This window comes from Dermacentor albipictus, chromosome 2 (assembly GCF_038994185.2).
Source record: "Dermacentor albipictus isolate Rhodes 1998 colony chromosome 2, USDA_Dalb.pri_finalv2, whole genome shotgun sequence".
NCBI classification, from domain to species: Eukaryota; Metazoa; Arthropoda; class Arachnida; order Ixodida; family Ixodidae; genus Dermacentor; species Dermacentor albipictus.
In genome coordinates, this window is record NC_091822.1 from 140,008,098 (window position 1) to 140,031,045 (window position 22,948).

At 48.5% G+C, this 22,948-nt stretch overlaps 1 protein-coding gene across 10 annotated transcripts in view; it reads left to right on the top strand.

Moving 5' to 3' along the window:
• The window catches only part of Sarm (sterile alpha and armadillo motif), a 172,204-nt gene extending 150,244 nt beyond the window's left edge, over positions 1–21,960 (top strand). For 9 of the 10 annotated variants that reach the window (XM_065452438.1, XM_065452405.1, XM_065452432.1 and 6 more), the window contains exons 2-11: positions 3,085–3,276; positions 4,063–4,521; positions 5,066–6,454; positions 6,542–6,718; positions 8,179–8,539; positions 13,987–14,086; positions 14,815–15,004; positions 16,043–16,164; positions 19,045–19,364; positions 20,547–21,960. In XM_065452438.1, the coding sequence (XP_065308510.1) occupies positions 3,085–3,276; positions 4,063–4,521; positions 5,066–6,454; positions 6,542–6,718; positions 8,179–8,539; positions 13,987–14,086; positions 14,815–15,004; positions 16,043–16,164; positions 19,045–19,330 (3,276 nt within the window). In that variant the 3' untranslated portion in view covers positions 19,331–19,364; positions 20,547–21,960. The remainder of the gene's footprint in view (positions 1–3,084; positions 3,277–4,062; positions 4,522–5,065; positions 6,455–6,541; positions 6,719–8,178; positions 8,540–13,986; positions 14,087–14,814; positions 15,005–16,042; positions 16,165–19,044; positions 19,365–20,546) is intronic. The other variant, XM_065452415.1, reaches the window with a different exon arrangement.
• Positions 21,961–22,948: the final 988 nt, after the last annotated feature.

The window sequence follows — 22,948 nt, forward strand, 5'->3', positions numbered from 1 at the left end:
CAGGCACTTCTTTGCAGACAACTGCAGCGCTGGTGATACGCATTTTTGTCGCTACACGACGTCGGAATGCCGTTGTTCGTCGAACTTTCACTTTCCTCCCTTTGCGAGTTTCTTGCTAAAAATACCGCCCGCTTCAGCTATGGCATGTCCGGACGTGCTCCGAATCTCGGGAGCATTTCTTTTTTTCTTGCTCGCACGAAGGAAACGGCGTACCCCGTGTTTAGTAACATTGTTTGCAGCCAAGCTAGCGAGCTTGTATTGCTGTTTGACTTATTCATTCTATAATGTAACAAAATGAATTGACTGGTAATTGACTACTTATTAGGTACAATTTTATTGTCATCAGCAATGTCACTTTATGTAAGCAGTGCGCTACAAAAAGGCAAGAAAGGAAGTGATTACAGATACAGAAGTTCTTGCACGAGGCGTACACATGTATCATTCATATCTCTTTTTTTTTTTCGCAGCAAGGGATTCGTAATGCAAGAGGCTATTTACAAAAATCTGGAAATTGGCTGTGCTAAAAGATCATAGGGGAAAAAAAATTGCAGGTGGCTTAAGCTTCGCCGTTCAGAGTTTCAAGGAGGCGAAAGCTCGCACGAAGGCGAGCTTTCTGGTAGAAACGCGGCAGCCTGCGTGGGTCGATCTCCTGTTATTGTTTCGCACTTTAAATATTTCCGCCTTAGAAGAGCTAACATAAAGGACATGCGCTGTCGTTTATTTGTATTAAATTTGTTTGTGGGCTACCGTTCTTAAAATTCCGAGGAAGAATGAAACACAAGGTATGAGCAACTTTTAGTGGTATGGTTGGGTGTGCGTGGTTCGGACTTTCATTCGATATTATTTTTGCCGAGGCGACATCCGACGCTGGACGCCGGGTTTTCTGCGACATGGGCTTCTTAACGCTTTCGCGTTGAAAGAACGCAAGGAAGTTTCTTCACCGTCTAAATTTCATTTTTCAGAACTAAGCTCGCACACTGTAAGATAACGAGAGAAATTTCATGTGGACTAGTATAACCAGTGCAGTGACAATGGCGGAACCGGTGTTATGACTTCGTCGTTTCAGCGCTTCAGGGCAAAAAGACATCACCACACTTACAAGCGTATCGCAGTCTTCTTTTTTTCATTTTGGCTCATTAACCCACTCCTAGTCGTTTGCCTTGACGCCTCGCAGCTCCTCGAACACTGATTCCCGTTAGGGGGCTTAGTGCAATTGCACGGCAGAGGGCAGAGGCGGTTGTGGAGCAGTTTCTGGTACCGTGCAAGGACTTCTCGAACTATACTTAACTGCGGGGTTTACCCTTACAGATGAAGGTCGCGGCGTTTCGTAACTTTCACTGTTACACACCCGAAACCCCGCGTATGTTTGCACTGTAGTGAACCCACACACAGAGAAAGACTCTGTACCAGGAAACGGTGCGTTGTCAGGCTTGCCGCGTATAATGCTGCAAGGCGCAACGTAAACATTGCGCACATTGTGTCCTCGCTTAACCGAAGCCACGCTCCAGCGTCGTTTCTGTGGAGGCATCGGTGCGGGCAATGCTTTTTAGCCGTTCTCTCGTTTTATAGCTCGTCTCGCTAAAGAACGTGATAGCATGAGGAGCACGCGTTCCCATCAAACGTGTAGTCGACGTGCCCTTCGTTCGTGTGGCAACGAGGAAAAATTCCGCCCAGGATGCCGACTTTCTCGAGTCGGGCGACCATTTCGGTGAACGACACAATGCTCTTGATAAATGGTGCCCGCCAGCATCTGCGATGTGTACTGCGGTGTTGCTGCTATGTGTATTTCTAAGGCGTCACATATGTTACGTACAGCGGGTGCTGCCCAATTAAAGTCGTGGCGAAAACGTATATCCGAGACGACTTTTTTTCATGGAGACATGGACGCCGTATACGCCTGGGAACCGTGTTCGCAGATCAGTCAGCTCGCCACCGTGATATTGCGCCTGACGCGATGGGCCACACATGTTCTTGTGGCGCTGCCTACGCGGCGTCCATGCTAAAAAGGTTCCCGGATTCTTTGGGGTTTACCCGGCCATCGCTTTGCTGGGTCGAAAAACGCAGGCGTTTGCTCTATACTGCGCGAGGACTTCGACGCGAGCTCTTCGTAATGGTGTTTTTCCACAATCATTTTTCTTTTTTTCTTTGCACGTTTTAAAACTGATTTTAACAGCCCCAGCTACAGCGGCAGAGTGCATTCTTGAAAATGGCGACACATGCAAGTGATGTACTTGTTAAGCATGGATTTGCAGCTTCTTATTTTTTTTATTTAGTACATCACAAAGGGAGGAGGGGGGGGGGGGAGTGTTTGTGTGTTGGGACTGCAAGATGATTAGCGAGAGGTGGTTGTACGGTTGGCTACCCTGTACCAGGAGGGTAAAGAAGGGACACAGAGCGAGACAGGTAGGCACGAACGAAGTAAAATCGCGTACGCTACATAGGAGGTACATGTAAAAACAAACCCGTGCGGCAAGAATCCGTAGCCCTCCACTGCGGCGCTTCTCGAAGTTCACAGTGCAGCTGCGGGGCGTAACACCAGACGAATTATTTGACTACAATTGTTCAGCAGCATCCAAAGTGCATTGATGATGAAACTTCCGTAGTTGTTCCTTGCGCGAAGGCCTCGAATGAGATAGCTTCGGCAACCATAGCAGCAACGGCTGGCCGTCGATTGCGGCAGAAACGGAACGTTACGCGTTACGTTGGGGACGGCGGGATAAAAAATAAGTGCGGCGATCGTTCCCCATTGAGCTCTCCGGCGATCGAAACGTTTCAGGAAATTTGTTCGCGTCGCTCATGCATTATAGAAGTTTTGACGATGTCGTACGTTTTCTCTTCTCTTTGTTCTCTTTCTTTTTAAAGCGAAGGTGAACGCGTTGACGTCGTTTTTCACTGTCCAACTCGTTCGCGGCGACCTGGAACGTATGCAACGCTGAATTGCGCCGAAAAGCGTGGTAATCTCAAACGTGGCAACATAAAGACGGCCTAGTGTGGGCAAAATGAGACACGATTGCATAAGGAAATACGTGGAAGAGCCGAGTGTTGTTGCTGTGTTGACCTTTGCCTTTCGTCGTGTTTTTGCAGATGGCGGACATCTCCCCAGAGCGGCCGTCGACGCCTCCCAAAGGTGCGCCCGTGACCTCGCCAAACGGCACCGGCACCGACATCAGCAGCGTGGTCGAGAACCTCGCCAAGGCGACGCAGCTGAGCGAGAAGTTGAACACTGTGTCCTCTTCCTCCTATAGTGCCTCAGAGAAGCACTCAAGCAGCGCTCAGGTGAGTCAGCTTACCGCCTATACATTCAGGTATACAGAGATGACACGCTGTCCTGGGGCACACCGTAGTGTGCATGGTTCTTCAGTTCGGGTATTCAACGGCACCAGCACAGTCACCAGTGAATGAAGGCAAAAGAGGTGCTTTCTTCGATGTCAGTTATGTCGCTTATTCGCTGTTGCAACTAGGAATATGCGTGACTTGCTTTCTAGTGTTGAATATAGAACTACTGGTGCGCTTTGGCTGGATGTACAGTCTTTGTGGAAAGTTACGAAGCCACTGCTTGCATGGATATAGCTGTCGCCGGGTCGGGCTAACTACTCCCTTGTCGCATTTTCGATGCTTCAGTGATAGAAAGGTTGACAATGACAGCGGTCACCACAGTATTAGGCATTAGAGGCACAAAAATGATTTTGAAGTGTTACTCGAACGGTGGTTGAACGTTAGCAGACACACTTCATTGCACTACGATTGTAAAATTGCGAATGTACTATTCTATAACCCCATTAATTTACCTTTTTATAGCATCATCTACTTACCTTAATTGTAATCGTGTCTGGTTGCTTAAAATTATCGGTCAATTCATATGTGTTTTAGTCAGCCAGTCAGTTAGCGATCTATATTGACTCTAGAGCCAACGTTTCGACAAGGCGACTCGTCGTCGTCACGGCAACTGCTTAGTATTGACAACTTCAAGCCTCCGCTATTGCTGTGTATCTCTGTCTTGTTTGGAGTCAGTCAGTCACTTGCCATATGCTCACAACCCGTCCGGCCATCTATTCGCTGCAGATGTTGAAAAGTTCGACGACGTCGTCGTCGAGCTCGGGGTCACTGCTGAACAAGAAGTCGCAGATGCTGCACCACTCGCTGGCGAGTTCGCAGCAGCAGACACAGCAACAGAAGGAAGAGCAGCAGCAGCTGTTCCAGAAGGAGAACCGCAGCACCACCAACTACAGCCGCAGCGTGAGCGTAAGCTCAAGCAGCTCGAGCTCTGACTCCAGGCTCAAAACGATCTCGTCGCAGAGGGGCTTCACGGTCGACTGTGGCGGGCCGGAGGCCGCCGAGGACGGCCGTGTTCGCGAGTCGACGCCCTCCGAGGTTCGTTTCGAACAGAAGCGGGTCACCTCTTCGGCCAAGAGCAAACTGGTGGCCGACGGTGTGACGGCCGAGAAGTCGGCCACCACCAACAAGGAGCTCAAGAGGCTTCAGGCGGGCGACATCACCTTCCAGGAGAAGCAACACTCTCAGGTTTGTGAACATTGACGGTGGTCTCTTTGTTTGAGAGCATCGTGACGTTACAAGCTAGACACCACATTAAATGTGACACAACGCACAGGTCATTGTTGATGCACGTTGTGTTTGCTACTCTATGGTGTTCATTTCCACTCGTTGAGGTTTTCTTGTGCATACCGCAACAGCTATAGCCCATCGAGATCATTCTGCTTTATATTCACAGTTGAAATTTCCTAAGAGGCAGGCGTAATTAACCGGTACTGGGGACCCCCATGGAAATCTGCTAATGAACACTCTTTAGTATGATCCAGGGATGGTATTAATTGCACTGCGATGTGGGGGAATTGTGCGTATATAGATCGAGGCATCAGTATTATCTATTAACTAAAAGTAAAATTTAAACGAGGTGTATCCATTGGGCGAGCTCATTCTCGGTTAATAGGCAACTCCTGTAAAATTTTTACATTTTTTTCGAAACTGCAGGAGAGTGCTCAGATGAGCGATTCTCGCGCTGCGAGATAGTACTTGCATTTATTTTCTGGCTGTCACTGCATTGCAGGAAATGAAGGCTCGCATGGAAGGCGAAGGATTCTCGGCCGAGAAAATGGCTGCAACGAAGCAGGACCAGAAGCAACTCAAAATTGGAGACACGCTCCACCAGCAGCAGAAGAGCGCCGCGGCGTCGGCCTCAAAGATGTCCACGGACGACTACACAGCTGAAGAGATCTCCATGGCGAAAAAGGAAGAGCGCCAGATGTACACCCAGGGCGTACTGCAGCAGGAAAAAAGCGCCGCTTCGTCTGCCAGCTCCAAGGTCTTCATCAGCTCCAAGGGAGTCTCCAAGTCGTCCGCGTCGCACCAGACCGTCAAACACATGGACTACAGCAGTGGCGGCAGCTCTTGTGCTTCGCCCATTGTGACGTCGCCGACGCAGGAGATGTTCAGCAGCGGTCTGCCGCCGCTTCCTTCTAACCAAAGGCTCGCCGTAGGCCAGGGCTTGGCCGATGAGCTCGACACGTTGCGGTCTCCGTTGCCTCAGTCAGAAGTCGACAAGGCCATCTCGCGATTCGCCAGCCGTATGGCACTCTGCGTCGAGCAGTTGAAGGCCGCCGCCGAGGAAGAAGCTGTAGAGCTTCTGGCCACGATGTCGGTCATCATCCGCAAAGCGTGGGCCGTCCCCACATACGGCCACGACCTGGGCTTCACCATGTGCAATATCCTGCGGACCAACGGTGGCCTCGATGTCATCCTCAAGAACTGTTCTTCCGCCAGCGAGGAGCTGCAGTTCGCCAGTGCCAGGCTCCTGGAACAGTGCTTGTCGACGGAGAACCGGTCCTACGTAGTCGAGCACGGGCTCGAACCCGTCGTGCAGGTGGCGTGCGCGTGCAGTTTTAACAACCAGGTTTCCTACTCCCGGGTGGGAACGGGAATCCTGTGCCACCTGTTCAAGCATTCCGAGACCACGTGCAGCGAGTTGATTCGTCTCGGAGCGCTCAAGTCCATCCTGTACGACTGCCGCACGAGCGACGTGGAGACGCTGCGGCACTGTGCCTCAGCCCTTGCCAACCTGAGTCTGTACGGCGGGCCCGAGAACCACCAGGCCATGATCAAGCACAAGGCTCCCATGTGGCTGTTCCCACTCGCCTTCAACCTGGACGACAATATTAAGTACTACGCCTGCCTCGCCATCGCGGCGCTCGTGGCCAACAAGGAGATCGAAGCGGCCGTCATGAAGTCGGGCACGCTGGACCTGGTCGAGCCTTTCGTGACGAGCCACCATCCCGAGGAATTCGCCAAGAGTCACGTGGCTCACGTCCACGGACAGTCCAAAGACTGGTTGCTGCGTTTTGTGCCCGTCCTCGACAGCAACAGGGAAGAGGCCCGCAGCCTTGCCGCCTTCCATTTCGCCATGGAAGCTGGCATCAAGAAACGCCAAGGAAACACATCGGTGAGTAGATATTCGGCCTCTCGCATGCCTTCAAGTTGTGTTTCGTTAAATTAGACACGGTGTCATGCGGGCGTGTTGCCGTTGTAGGTGTTCGCGGAGATAGGAGCTCTGGAGGCCTTGCGAAAGGTAGCCAGCTCTCCAAATGCCATCGCATCCAAGTTCGCGGCCCAAGCGCTGCAGCTTATCGGCGAAGAGGTGCCGCACAAGCTGTCCCAGCAGGTTCCCCTCTGGACTGTTGAGGACGTGAAGGAGTGGGTCAAGCAGGTAAGAACAGTTTAGCAAAACAGTTTAGCATTTCTAACAATTCGTTGCCACCATGGTGACATGCGTCGTACGAAAGTCAATGAAACGTTTGGTATTTCATGAACGATTCCTACTGCCACTTTCACACTACCCAGGGCGCCCGTTTGCGCTTTAATACAAATATAGTTTTCTCACGCAGCAGACAGTGACAGTGACAAGAACTTTATTGTAGTGTCCTGAGGAACTTGATTAGGGGGCAACCGAAGGCTCCCCGATCAAGTTGGTGGCTCCACCCACGACGGGGCAGGGAGATGGTGACTCTCCGCGACGTCGCGGGCCCTCTGGACGGCCTGTAGTTGGCTTGTGAAATCCGAGCTCTTCAGCAAGGTGTCCCACTTGGACTCGTTATGAAAGTCGGAGCCCGCGTTGTACGGGCACAGCCAGAGCATGTGGTCGAAGGAGCAGCACGCGTGACCGCATTTGGAGCACGATTGCGGAAAGTTCGGGTCTATCCAACTAAGCGCTCTCGGGGTGAGGCACGATCTCGTCTGTAAAAGCCTGAAAGTAACAGCCTGAGCCCTGTTCAGTTTCGGATTGGGGGGAGGGAATTTTCTCCTGCTGTGTCTGTAATGTGACGTAATTTCGTGAAAGGTTGTAAGTTTATCTTTGAAGGGGCAATTCTGCGGGAGAGCCGGACTGCTAGCTCTGGCGCGGTTCGTGAATTCACGCGCCAGGCAGTTGGCCCGCTCGTTAGGGTTGCAACCCGCTCGGTTAGTTGCATCGTCCATGTGTGCCGGGAACCATGCTACTATTTGCTCACTGGAAAACGCCGTTACGAATGTAAGTTCGTCTTGCCTCAAACTCATCATGAGGCGCATGGATGAGTTCACGTTAGGCCTGACAGTTCACAGCTGCTTCTGCTGCGTGAGGAGAAACTGCAGGTCATATCACGCAGCAGAAGCAGCTGTGAACTGTCAGGCCTAACGTGAACTCATCCATGCGCCTCATGATGAGTTTGAGGCAAGACGAACTTACATTCGTAACGGCGTTTTCCAGTGAGCAAATAGTATCACCAGAGTTCTTCAGTATACCTGATCTGCACCTAAAGCGTTCTGGCGAGGACTCGCGAATGAGTTTTCAAAGCAGACAGTCACTCTGGGCTTACGTTTGGTGATAATAACGTGGGCTTCACTGACTAAATCGTTTTAAACAATTTTTAGTTCGGTGTTTTTTTTTTCACACGTACTGTCTGCAGTGTCATTTGGCGCGTGTACGTATATAATGCACACACAGCGTTTCTATGTGCTTGATGCCCTCGCTGCTGTACAATTGCACTGTTAGCAAAATTCGACGCTAGCGCAATCACGAAACTCTGGTCAGTGTAGGCAGTTTATGACTGTAGCCTGTTTTAGGACAGCGTACGCCGTAAAGGCCTTGTGACGACACGTTCCCTCCGCCTCCCCGCGGGTGGTCATTCGCAGATCGGTTTCACCAACTACGCTTCGGAGTTCGTCAGCAGTCGAGTGGACGGCGACCTGCTGCTGCAGCTGGACGAGCCCATGCTGAAGGAGGACATTGGCATCAAGAACGGCATCTTGCGGCGCCGCTTCCTGCGCGAGCTGTCGCAGCTCAAGCGCATGGCCGACTACTCGTCGGTGGACACGACGAACGTGAACCAGATCCTGCAGAGCCTCGGCTCCGACTTCAGCCAGTACACGTACCGCATGCTTCAGAGCGGCGTCGACATGGACTCGCTGAAGATGCTCAACGACGACCAGCTCTTCAAGGAGTGCGGCATCGACAACTCCATCCACCGGCTACGAATCGGACAGGCCATCCGCGGTGAGTGTCCAGCGGGGGGCGCCCTCCCCGTTTCCGGATCGCCCATCAGTCTGTTCTGCAGATAACGCGGCACGGTTTTGGGACAGTGGCCCTTCGGTAATCGTATGAGCAATGAAGCCGAGTTCGACTTGCTAAAGCGCGAAAGCGAGAATAGGACAGGAGGGCACCCGTGTCTGGTATGCCCTTTTCGTGTGGAAAATCGGTTCGTCTTCGTCTTCTCGGTGGCTAGTATATTGCGACATTAATTGCACTGAATGAATGAATAATATCAGCCAGACGCCAGCTGCTAAAGTATCTTATCGCTCGCAGCAACTCGTATGATGGTGCCTCTTGCACAGATTTGTCCATCGTCGCTGCGAGGGTACTCTGCTGAAAGCACAAAGAGTGATGTCTCGGGACGAGGTGCCAACTTTCGTTTTATGCAATGGGGAAACGCGCTCTTTGTCAGCCTTGACACAGGTGCTTTCACGCCCGTTCTCATGAAAGCATTTTCCCTTACGTTTTTCCGGAGCTGTTTCTAAAGCAGTGGACCGTTTCGTCGGGTCACGGGTGGAATAAATCATTAAAGTATATATCTGCCGTTCCTTAATGGTTGGGAGCTGCAAAAAAAGAAAAAAAAGAACGATAGAAGGAAAAGAAATTCTAGCAACCGCGCCTTTTTTAAATATGCCATAGAAGTTTACCCCTGCGAGAAGCCGAACTCTCAACGGAGACATTCAGTGAATTTGTGCACCTGCTCTTATAACGATTTCAACAACAATGTGTGAGCAAGCTTGGCTCTGCAGGTTTGTTTTGTCGTGTACTTTGCCGTGCGAATTGTTGTTTGACGTTTATTGAGGAGCGTGCTATGACCGTTTGGTCTCTGTCCGTTTTTATATATAAGAAAGTTTCTTTTACGTTTTTGCTTATTCGCTCTGAAGTTTATGGAAACGCAACTGCCGTAGTTCAGAGTACGCCAAATCTCTCCGGCAGCAAACAGTTTATAACAGCACTGAGAGACAAGTGGGACACGGGGCGACCTGTTCGCCCTCTTGACAAATCGTTCACACCGGCAATGAGAGGCAGGGATGACGTCAGCCCTGCTGGCATCCGCACCGGTAGAGAGAAACCGGGTAGACAAGGACCAGCTGTGAGTTTGCCTGAGCTCGCGGCTGGCCCGCAGTGACTCAAAAAAAGAATCTCGCCTGGCGCAAATAGCAACGCTAGAGCGAAAAGGAATTGAGTCGGGGGCAAAACATAGCAGCGCGCAGCGCGATTTTGAGTTTTTTTTTTGGCACTGGTGGCAAGCGTATGTGCCATGCTTGCGCGAGACCCAGATTTATGCTACCTGCATGTCCAAGTCGTAATGACTCGGGGGCGCGCATGAAATGATAGCCGGCGCATAGGCGCGAGTGCCACGTATCTGCGTCCTCCGCCAGTGAGATGACTTGGGCAAGGTCGTGTACCACTGGCTTCTTCGCCGCCAAATCGAATCACGGTTACGCAAGGGCACGCTTTCGCAAAGCGTCGGCACTGTACATAGTTATGTACGCTGTGCCACGGGCAGTTTGTATAAGTGCCTGGGCGTCTAGCTTAAAAGAAAAGAAAAAAAAGAAAAAGCGCGCAATATCGAACGGTTCTCGTCACATGCACGACGAGCAGCTGTAATCGTAGCTATAGATGATGGGCACGCCGTTTGTTACTGCGGCACGAGCGAATCACTGTTTAGAAACGAACGCACACATTGTATATTCACCGAATTGGCACGGCTGCTTGTTTACAGCATCGGTGGAATTTACAAGTCGTGAACTTTCGTGCGTTTGTTTGAACGATTATGCCAGATCCTTTACGCGAGTGTTTGCAGTCTCTCGAGCTGCTGCTTGCCTTCTTTTTCTGACAGTTCGGTTGCTCAGCGGGCGCTCTTCAACTCCGAGCGAGGTGACCAAATCAAAGCCGCGTTCTTCTTTTGTGCGCGGCATTCACTTGGTGGCGCGAATGTTTGCATTTCTCGACGAGAAACAGCCGGCGCGCCCCCTGTCGCTTGCAACACCTTGTTTGGCCCCCACTAGCCCCCCCCCCCCTCCCTCTCTCTTCTGTTAGAGCGCGCCGCCTCTTGGCGGAACGGTAAACAAGGCCGCTCTTGAAAACAGCCAACGTCGCCGCCATCGCGCCCGCCAGCGTCCGCGTGCCGTACTCTATTTGGATCGAGGTTCCGCGACGGCGGGCCCGGGGCGCGAGCACCCGCCCCATTCGAAGCGCCCCTGCTGCCTCGCGGACAAGCAGCGCCAGTGGTGCGCGGGCATCCCCGAGGCTAAAAATTGCCACGTGGCGCTTATCTCCGGAGCTAAATTTGGCTCTGGGCCACTGCTCCGTCATGTCTCCGAGCGCATTCCGCAGCCAGTCTCTGCTGCAGCACGAACGGCGCGCGCTATTTCAGGACACTGAAGCCGCAGAGAGAGAGAGAGAGAGCACGTGGTGTACCCGACTGATTGGTGCATTTTGCGGAACCTCGTGCGTTCGCACGCTACCTGCGAAGCGCCGTCCCGCACACTTGTCGCGTTTCCACACGCGTCCACCGCTTTCGGGCCGTGTGAACGCTGCGGCGCCCGTTTGCCGGATGGTCGCAGGTGTGATTGCCGCAGTGATAAAAAGCTTGTACGGTGAGTTTTAAAGAAAGATCCGACAGGCGCTAACCGCCAGACGCAGGCGCAAAGGGGAAACCGCGAGAAGCTTTCTTGCAAGCGGCCAGATATGCGCGTTTTAGAGCGCAGCTCTTTGGCGTCCGTTCCTGGGTTTCGCGTCGGCGTTGTCGTCGGCCTCGTAACCAGCTCCGCCCCCCTTCGCTGGAGTGGGAGACGAAGGACGCGATCCGCGAATGGCGGAGACCAATGAGAGCGGCCCCTTCAGTGACGTGCGCGCGCGATGCTGGTGTCATGCGGACCCTCCTTACGGCTCGATGCGCACTCGTGTCTGGTCTCAGCCGATCCGCTTGTTTCGTACTATCGTCTGCTCGCGCCACAGCTCTCGCCCGCGCCTGTTTGGTTCTGTTGGGTCGGTCTCGTTCGCGCTTGTTTTGGTTGTTATTGTGTGAGATTGTTTCTTAATCTGATTGTATGCGCTATGCGAATTGTATAGTACTTTCTGGAAGCCATGCGGCACCAGCGATCACACTGGAACCTTTGACGAGTCATGTATAAACGCCGGCTCGCTTGATCCGCAGATCAGATTTTCGACCATTACCGACTCTGCTACATGTCTCTCTCAAATTCTTTGCTTCAAAATATCGCGAAATGGAAACACGTATAGAGCTGCGCTCAAATTTCGCATTAGGGAGTATCGTAATCGTCGGATAATTTTTTTTTCGGCTGATGCATACGAAAGGCCGGTCTTAGTGAGTTGTAGCGAACAGCGTTTCCAGAGTATCCGCTGGTGCTCTCCGCGCGTATGCTATAGGTAAGGTCGCTGTATAAGTTTAGAGCTAGGAAAAAGAAGGAAGCAGCGCAGCGGCCTGCCTGGAGCTTCCGGTACGGTCCGTTATAGACCTCTAATCATCATGTTTCCATGAACGATAACTCTGCCCTACAAGTGAGAAAGAGCTGCAGTGATTAAATCGACCATGCTAGCGTAGGCAAGAAATTCGCAGGCAGGAAGTGCTCACACATGCAGTCGTTACACGTAGCGCACGCCGTATGTGACACTCCGCACATCTGCAGCCAACCGTGTAGGCGCACCCTTAAGATATGCTTCTTTTTCTTAATATTTATTACATGACGAGCATCGGCGTTGAGAAGAACGGTTGTTTTTCGCACCGTGGCAAAAAAGCAGAGTTACTCAGATAGCGAGTAAGCCTCAGGGGTATATCTCCAACATGAAGGCCAAGGTTAGGCGGGGAGAGGGGGGAGGGGAGGGATACAGAAAAGCAGCGACATCGCGTGCACGGCGGGATGGTAATACGGCAGATACACGTGAAGGGAAGCGTTGTAAACAAGAGCGGCCAGGAAAATAAAATGACTAATCTCGCAAAACGAAGTGGAAACGACGAATAATCTGCCCGATCCCTGTTATCTCTGGACAGCGCTTGAGACTTCCGCGGGATCGCCCGTTGCGAGAGACCCTCGATGTTTTATGGGCTCGTAAAAGGCGCCGAATGCGTAAGCCGCTTGCACGCGTGACAGGGCAGAACACAGCAAAACAATGCACGCATTCGTCCCCCACCGTTCTTTTAAACTTTTGCCGCTCTTTTGGGGGTTCGTACATTTCTTTTTTATTTGATGCGCCACAGCGCGTTCTTTTTCCTTGCGCGCAAGTCTGATGACTTCCAGTCGGCAAGTGAGCCACGTAAGTAACGTGCGCACGCCTAGCGATGACGTCACCGCCGTGAGAACGTGCCCGAGTCACGTGCAGAGCACCGCGAAACGCCGCGGAGTGCACGTAGCCACGGTTTCAAAGTATGCGGTCACGTGTCCGGTACCAGCGAGAAGGAAAGGAAAGGCTAAACAAGTGCGGAGCGCGTTTCTTGGAAGCAGGCCACCACGGCACCCTTGCAGGAAAAGAAATAAAATAAACTTGTAAGGCCAGCGAACAAGGGGATCGCAGCGTGCCTGACCGCAAACGCCATCCCGTAAGGTGCCGCTGAGATGCCATTCGGTTCGAATGAATGCAGACGGAGGGTGAAGCCACAGTTTGGAGCACGAACTTTGCGTGGCTTCACACACATAACGAGCTGTGTGCGGCGCGAACCACTTAAAGGGTACCTACACAAAAATTTTTTACCCCCTTCTTTATTTTTATTAGATAGCTGTGGACCCGCAACTATGTCGTGCCAGAATTCATTAAACGCGCAAAAGATCACTAATTATACTTTCTTAGAATGTGACCATTTCAAAAAGCGCGCCACAAGTGGAGCGTGGCTTCTTGGCATTGGGTTTGTTTCAGGGCAGATCTGGCGCGTCACGAAAATCGGAGGTAGTGGTCTCGTGACCAGTCAACCCTCTCCAGTGTCTAGCCACACTGACTATGCCCACATACCCTTCCCTCCCTTCATTTTCGTGATGTGCAGTGCATCTTTCGTACGCAAACACTACACCAATAATTTGGATGCGATTTTTAAGTTTGTTGTACTAAATAAATTTACAATTCACGATTCCTTTTTTGCACGCTTAAGGAATTAACGCCTCATGCCGTGTACCATAATATGGAGTAGGCGGCTACCTTAAAAAAAAATGCCAGAGAAATTTTGTCACGCTCTTTTAAGTGTTATTTTGCAAAGCGAGAAAGTCTTATCACTATAACCGTGCAGCTTCCTTTTATTTGGGGGGGGGTGAATGAGTTTTGACATGGCAGAACATGAGATGTGACCGAGTCCCTCGCTAAGCGGATTAATTTTCTGTGAGTGTTGTTTTCTTATATATGTATATGATATATATGTAAGGGCACATATAACTTTGCTCTTCTATGTGCAAATGCAGGTCTTAACCAGTGCGCGGATGATGCAGACGAAATCGAACGAAACAAGAGCCTCGACGTCTTCGTCAGCTACAGGCGCTCTAATGGATCTCAGCTTGCCAGGTGAAAAGCCAACTTTTTTTAATGCAAACGCCATACTAGGGCTACTTCCCTCGGAAGTCTGTCCGTAACATGTGACACGATGCGCTCCATAGGTATGCAAAGGGTCCTATGGGGGAATGTGTGTGTGTGTGTGTGATGAACTGGAAAGAATGATTATGCGCTATCTGACAAGTACCACTAGGGAGTTTATGCAGCAATCTTTATTTGCACGTTAATATTTACCTTTGTCATTTCAAAGCGTGCAACTTGTGAGGGTACTATATCACCAGATTAAAGCTGTTTGCCAACGTCATGGTACTAAATCGAGTTCTCATGGTGAGATGCTATTTCAAGATGCCCCTATAGTTTGTTCATCTATAGTTTACAGCTTGCTATTCTCATCCTTGTCGCATCCTTTTATCCCGCAGTTGTTACTGTGAATAGTTTTTGGAGTTTCTTGTAGTCCGCTTTTCCAATTATGACATATAGAGAAGGAATGCAATTTTGTGGCCACTGGAAAATGGCTTGGGCAAAGCTTGCCAATGACAAGATAGCTGTATAAACATGTTCTGTTTTGATGAAGTATATTAAATTTGTGACATGTGCAGCAAACAGTTCTTTTTAACAGTGCGCACCATATTTAGGGTGGCAGCCTCCTATGCATTAAAATAGGATAGTCTGTATGAGCACTCTACGTTACGCAAAGTTTTATGCCTGTCTCTCAAAATGCATGTTGCCTTTTTTCTCAGTCTTTTGAAGGTTCACCTGCAACTGCGAGGCTTCTCTGTGTTCATTGACGTGGAACGCTTGGAAGCGGGAAAATTCGACAACAACCTCCTCAACAGCATACGACAGGCCAAGCATTTTTTACTCGTCCTTACACCCAATGCCCTCGACCGGTGCGTGGGTGACACTGACCGCAAGGACTGGGTGCACAGGGTGAGTGAAAATTAGGATGTCCAGCAGGCCGTGATCACTAAGTGAGCATGGCCTGATACCTAAGCATCATTGTGAAGTGGTGGTGCTCTTAAGGGCATTCAGGTAGCTCTGGAAAAGCAGTGCCAAGATGCAGAACGTCTGCATGCTGACGCACATGTCATCACAATGCAGTCATGAGAGACGCTGTTACTAGTTAACTGCATCAGTGAGAGAACTGTTGGAAAAAGCTGCAGTCCTGCCATGTTGCGGCTGCAATGCAAAAGAGTATACCTGCAACTTGAATTCGTGCTGTTAGGCCATTATTATAGCTCCCTGTAAAAAGCTCATCACATGCCACGCACCATCATCTTTGCTGGAATGTTGTCATGCCTGTTTCCTCTTCCCGCTCTTTGAAGTATTTTGAAACTACGTGTTGTGATTGTTCTTGTGGCAGTTACTCTACTGTAGGTGAAACTCTTGCAGCAAGATCTTTGAGTGCGTGTCAGTTGCATTAAAGTGATGCCTTCATCATCAAGCACACTACTGCGATCTGTCTTCTTCCAGACTTGCTTTGCTGTTCCAGTCTTCTCTTTGCTGTTCTTTCCGTCTTTCATTTCCCCTTCTCCCAGCGCAGTGTAGCAAACCAGACTTATCCGGTTGACCTCCTCGCCTTTGCCATCCCGTTTATTTCTCTCTCTCCAGGCCTGATACTGCCTCTGTCAAACAATTTTTTTGAGATGTGGAATCCACAGCCAAATCCCTATGTCAGCTAACACAAGGAATGCCATGTGTAATTTGCTATTGTCCACCATGTTTGTGTTGTGACCCTGACATTTTGTAAACTTGTTGCTTAAAGTTGTTCCCCAACACTTAGTCAACCATGGCACGGTGTGGTATTTGTGCTAGGCAGCCTTGTGAACTTTTTACAGAATGCAAGAGCATGTGATTTTTAAAAAAATTTCTAGTGGCATTTTGTCATGAGACCACCATCTCTAATCGCCAGTATAAAACAAGCCACATAGCATGACGTGTGAAACTTGTTTTTTTTTCTATGTATAGGAAATTGTGGAAGCTCTTCAGAGCCAGTGCAACATCATTCCAATCCTGGACAACTTCCAGTGGCCAGAATCGGAAGTGCTCCCTGAGGACATGAGGGCAGTCTGCTACTTCAATGGTGTACGGTAAGTGCAATCCCTCTCTTTTTTCGTCTACCATTGGCAGTTCTGTCACTATAGAGGTAAAATAGCTGAAGATGTTCTAAAAAGCATATTGAGTGCAAGTTTTGTTCTTAGTCATTCAAAGGCACTCTCCAACAAGTCCCCTGCAGTTGGTTTTCACAAAAGGTCCATTAACAGCCAAGTTGTAGGAGTCTGAAACTACAAGAGTAAGCTCTCTGCTCACAATTATAGTTTCCTACAAAAATTACCTAGAGGAACTCTGGCATTTGTGCCTTTGGGAGCTGCAAGCAAGGTATTTCAGCCAGCATGAACACCGACATTGGAACACATAACATTCCAGTCGTTATGCCCGGCGGCTGGCATCGTGCCGTTGCTAGACAACGCCCTCCATAACTTGTTATGAGAGGTGTGACTCGCGGAAGTGGAGTTGGGAAGCCAACTGGCGACCCTTGACCAGGCCTGGCGAGCCGTTGTAACCGGTGGGGCCCTGGAAGAGGGGCTCCACCCATTATAACCAAACAACCTCTACTACAATAAACATTCTCTCTCTCTCTCTCTCAGCTAGCATGACGATGATGGGTAGTAATACATGAATCTCCCTAAACTTAATTTTTCTGGCTTCAAACGGCTTCGCAGATTAATCACTTTCAACAAAATATGGCATTGTAAATTGAACAATTTGCAAGTGATTATGCATGTGCAGAGAATTGCTGCCTTGCAGTGTTTAGAAAACTGTGATTGCTTGGAAATCTACAAAGATAAGGCACAATCAATGTTACAAGAACATTTCAAGCTGCAAGCATGAAGACTAGACAAATCCCTGTACTAACCACCTTACCTATCCTAGATGAACAATCAGTGCCATAGTTCCCTCTAGTAATTTTTGTTGGAAACTTTGCTCATAACCAAACCATTTGCCAGCCACTCGCCATAGCCTTAACACATGCTTTGCTTCCATAGTCCTTATGAGAATCGAAGAAACCATCAAAACTTTACACATGATTACCATACTTTATCCATTTCTCATAAGTTTTGTGACATGGTATTCCATGCTCATGGCTCCTATGATTTAGCATTGTTCTTTTGCTGACATTGCTGGGTCTTCCATGGTTTATTTTGTGACCAACAGCACAATTACTTGCATTGCTGTCAGCTCACAGTGTCGAGGCTGTGCAACTCTGAGCAGCACCCTCCAACTCAAACGTACTCCCTATTGAGTCGAATTCGCACTACAACTGTGACCTGTTACAAGTTTTCTTTTTGGCTGGAACAATGCTTTGAAGGGCAGCCAGCACATACTATATTGCAAACTGTCTGCTTCACTTCATGCACACAATAAGCATTCTAGTGTTTCTGTTGAGTTGCTATGTGTATGCTGTCATCTGAGCACTAAATGTCAAGCTAACGACATCTAATACAGTTAAACTTCAATATAACGAATTTCAATATAGCAAATATCTCGATATAACGAAGTATTTAACTTTTCATTGCCTCTTGTTCATAGAACACCATCTATTTATAACTTCAATATAACGAAGTGTGTTTGTATGCGATTTCAATATAACGAAATTTCCCTTATTACATGGAAACTTCCGTGGACGCAGATGGTCAAATGATTGAATAACAAATGGCTACTTGCAAACGGGGCACCTCTCAAATCGCGCGCGGCGCGACAAGAGCGACCGGCGAAGTGGAGCTGCATCATGTTCGGTATAAAGTCCAAATGCGATAAGATCCTATCACGCCCCGTGCACTTTGTGCTTTAGGTGCGAAAGTGTGCCAGGTTGAGACAAGGAAGATGGTGGCTTCACGAATGACGCCTTCCCGCGCGAGCAAAGGAAAAGAGGGGAGGGGAGCTCGCTCGCGGTAACGTGATCAATCGCGCGCGAGGGGTAAGTTGGCGCGCGTCTCGGCCGTGGCTGCACATGAATGTAAGCGTGGCTAGGCGCATACGCAGCCGCACACCCTGCTTTGGAGGTAATCTGCCGCGTGTACAAAGATTGGGCGTGTCGAGGAGGCGTGGCATCATGTAAGCTGTCCTTCCGCGCGCTTAGTATTGGAGGTTGCGTAATCTCGAGTTTCGGTGACTCGGAGCGAGAGGCAGACGATGCATTCGCTGCCCGCTGCCGGCGCTTTTCATGATAGTGTTGTCCCAGTGGAGGCGACGCTATAAGTCGCGGGGACCGAGTGCACGCGCAAGCGTAGCTGGCTTCGCTTAAGTCGTACCGCCGATGCGAAGATATCGTCGACGTGGCATTAAACCGTATCATTCGTTGCCGACTCCCAAATTCATCAAAATCAATTGTTTCCTCATTCAAATTTGCTTTTTTTTGATTGCCCGATAGTTCGTAAAATTCTGCGGCCCCTTTCCGTGCAAGAAAAATCGATGGGTGACTTTACTTAATTGCACAAAAGGTCGAATTTCAATACAACGAAGTTTCGATATAACGAAGCAAATTGCCGATTTTACATACTTCGTTATATCGAGGTTTAGCTGTATTTCACTGGGCACTGACTTAATGTTCACTGTTTCCCATTGGTCTTATCTCGTGCACCATCGAGGTTTGGCACCTGCAATGCCACTGGTGATGCTCATCACGTCAACATAGTGAGAGGCTTGACAGCTGGCAGGACAGTGTTCTTTTTGCTGAGCAGAAGTTGCCTTGCGTTTTGTATTATGCGAACATGTCGCACCCATGCATAGTTAGAACACCATTTCAGAAGTTCAAGCATAATGTTGAACCTTGCTATCGCTGCCAATGCCTCACCCTTCGGGCAAAGCTGCCCAATTTTTTTTGTCCACATGTCCAAATGTTCATCTGACAATTCCAGATGTCTACCCATCTTTCTAGGCTCATAGAAAACTTCGTGTTTGCTATGCAGGTGGATCCACGACTACCAAGATGCATGTGTCGACAAGCTAGAGCGGTTCATGCGGGGCGAGATGAATGTGCGCAGCGACGGTCCGCTGGGCCGCTATGTGGGCATGGGAGGGCCTGGCACACCGGGCACCCCGAGCACGATGGCCAGCTGCCGTGCGGCAGTCTACCAGCGCAGTGCCAGTAATGACAGCGCCAAGGGTAGCACATCCTCTGACCGCGAGTCCAGCAATGGCCGAGCCCCCACAGAGCAGCCACAGGCGCAGCTCCCTGCGCAGCCACATTGCTGACCCCGCAATGCCTTTGGGAGTTCCCTCACTCATGGTAGGTGGCATTGAGTGAAGTAAAAAGAAATGACTGGGCATAAATCATTAAAGGAGTATTGTCAAAGTAAACGCGACAGCTTCCTGGTAGGCCTGCTGAGATATGCTACTGGGCACTTACTGGTTAGCTAGCTCTGTTGGTTAACACTACGAAGCATGTGGGTGTGGCGATGTTGCACTGCCTCCCGAATCAGCCCATAATATCCAGAGTTATGGAGATGTAAATTTACTGCTTCGATCCTTTAAAAATTTATTGATTTCAAAAGTATTTGAGTGGCATCACCACCCATTTCTTCCATCATTCTTGGCTTACCAAGCCTTCAACACACTAAGACTGGCCTTTTTGCTACCCAAAGAAATTAATCAACCAATCTGGTTTAATTTGGTATTTCTCGTTAATGTGCCTGTAAGATTTTTTGATGCCTCTTCGTAAGGATTATGGAAAAAAAAAAGAATCTTGCAATAGCTAATTATTGACAACTGCTGCTGCCATGTCAGTCATTACTTTCTTCATATCTGCTTCAGGCCTAAATGTAGGTATGAGGCATGGGCGAGTTCTGAAAGGTGTTTGAATTTTGCATACAGTTCACTCATGCTAATTCAAGCACTTAGGGATCACAAATTCTTGTTTGAGTTATCCGAAGCTTAATATAGTGCTGCACACAATTATAAGTTGTGATGTACACTCTTATCACTAATGTGCAATTAGGTCAGTGGCACCATTTCATGGCAGCTCACATCAACACACAGACCAGCTGGAATATCAACCGTGAGGGTATTCAAGCCATATAAACATCAAGCTGTTTCAATTATTGCTTCTCAGCGGCTTTGCCACTGCAGAGCAATCAATAAGTTTAACCGAAAGCCTTGCATGAATAAACTAGTTTCAAAATTCACTAGAAATAAGCTGAGCAGACCAACACTGTGCGGTGCGTTTGACTTTACTGAACATCTTGATTATCTTAGTTTGCATCATGGCTCATCATTGAATATTTTTGAAGTTCAATAGCTGATGCCTAGAAAAAGAAAAGCTTTTTTTCCAATTGCCAACTATGCCGACTATCCATCTCATTTCATTATCGCAAGTTGACGGTGTGCCACAGTCACTTAAAGGAACTTTATTTAACTTCCTTTCTTGTATGTGCGTGCATTAGCAATAAAACACGACACTTTTGCCTTGCAGGACCCACACTATAAAATTGAACATGCGGCTAGACAGTGCCATCTGCTTTACCAGCTGTCGTGATGGATTCCATCCCTGAAGCAGGGTTCTACGACCGATGCAAAGAAAGAAGTGGCTGCCTCTCCTGGAGAGGCTGTGTTCATCACCGTTCCACAAGCAGCCCAGTCAGAATCGACAAGAGCACTAATGCAAGAAAAACTGCGAGGACTTCTTGTGGTTCCCCTACTGTTCTTGCTGCTGTGAAAAAGTCACTGAGGAGCAGCACTGCTTGAAATTGAGGACAATGGTTACTCAAGCTGTTTCCCCAGGGATCATTTATGAGGCATGTTAATTGATGAAAGTGGGACGTGCCATCAGACAGTGTTTTTGATGCTCATGTTGTCCACTTGAAGTATTCATCAACCCAAAGCTGCAGCTGCAGTGCATATTTTATGTCAGGAATCGCTGATTGTGTTGATGGCCAGTTGTGCAATACTGAGTTCTTAGAATTTACGGCCTTTGGTTTATTAAGGCCTCGCTATTTTTCAACGAAGCGAGTCAACTATGGTATTAGATCTAGTGAGATGCCAGTACAGTTCGCCTGGCAAATTGTGGCTGCAAGTTTGTCCTCGTGGAGGCCGCAGAGTCAACATTAAAAGTGCCTCGTACAGGCTTTAAAGCAGTAAGATAAGTGTTTTTATATTGCAACAAAGAGTGAGACCTTCTTTAGCACTTGATACAGGCATAAATGAAGAGAGAACGCAGCTGCAAAGTTTGCCTTCGGAAACGGCTGCTTGCCTTTGTTTTCCGTCCAGTGCACTTTGTTATGCTCTCACTTAACCAAGTGCTTTTGAGTTCAGTTCTTTGCCATTTGTTTTGTTGCTTTAGGACATATAGTGTACAAGTGGTACGAGGGGGTTGTACAGCAAGGACAGATATGAAAGGGAACACCTGATTTGCATTAGAAAGGACAGCTGCTTTGGAAGAATTGGCACGTGTAGTCTGAATGTTGCATTTCTGGGCTAAGTGCTGCTTGAGTACCAATTAGGCGTTCCCCTTCATACCAGACTGCCCTGTACACTCTCATCGAGGCCAGGCACTATTTTTTCTTGGAAATGTTCCCATGTGTAACTTGCTAACAGAGAAATGAACTGGCCCGATATCTGTTGTTTGATAGTCATTGTAAATTATTGTTCCTACGGTGCTGGCACCTCAGGATATTTAGTATTTTTAAGTCACATGTTTGTGTTGTGTTATCCCTCACTATTTTTTCCCCCATCCCCCTTACCTCATATTCAAGTGCCAGGCATAGAAGCCTGCTGCATTGCTGAGCACTTGTGAAATCAAAAATATCATTTCATTGTTGTACATACTGCAGGATGTTCTCAGATGCCGCTATGCGAAGGTTAAATAAACTGTTTTATATTATAGTGAACCATGTGCTTACTGTTTCATTTGCTATTACAGTCCAGCATCAATATTGTGAGCACGGATATAATAAATTATCGAAACGAGGTAAATGTAAAATGCCTATTGGCAGTATGAGCACATGACTACAAATATATGTTTGTAACAAATTTTGACTTAATACTCGTATTGTTGACAAGATTTTCGTGAGCATTACTGTGTTTTCTGTCACATATGATGCGTATCAAGAAGAGCATACCATAATTATTCAATTCCAGACTGGTAGCTTCATTAACCATTTCAGGTGCCATTCAATTTCGTTGATTTAAAACAATTTCATCGCATTCCTTACATGTTTAGAATCATAAAACAAGTACAGCTGCAAAATAGAATAAGAATTTTCAATTCTTCAGAGAGCTTTGTCAAGTTTACAGAACTTTTACTCCATGTAAAAACTTGCTACAGGAACATTAGATATGAGAACATCAAGTATTTCATGTCTAGCAGGCTTGAAAAGCATCTATCAAGCCACCTGAATATTATGCCTGGTGCAACACATTATGAAAAACAAAGAAGTGAACCTGCTGCATACGACATGCCCACACCGAGCACAAATACCCAATCGTCTGCCTTCCCACTCGTTTTACTAAAACAATTTGTCCATTTTATTCAAGCTTATACAATTCCAACCAGAAGCGTTTCAAGATGTATGAGACTTACTTCAAACATCATTACTTTCATCAATGCTCTTGCTGTTGATGCATAATGCCTTAAACGGTTAAAAACAGTTGCGAAACTCCTAGGTTTGCTTTGATTCAAGATTTTGCTAGGAGCCATCAAAAATGGCATGCCATGAACGCCCGCACCAAAATACATTACTGTATTGGCTACTATCTGCTGATTCACCTTACTACAGCTCGCTCATGGGAAACTCGCTCCAATGGTACGCCATCTTGAATGCAGTCAATGCATGCAGTGCAGGCATGTATAGTCATAATTTTTTAAAAGTTCATGCT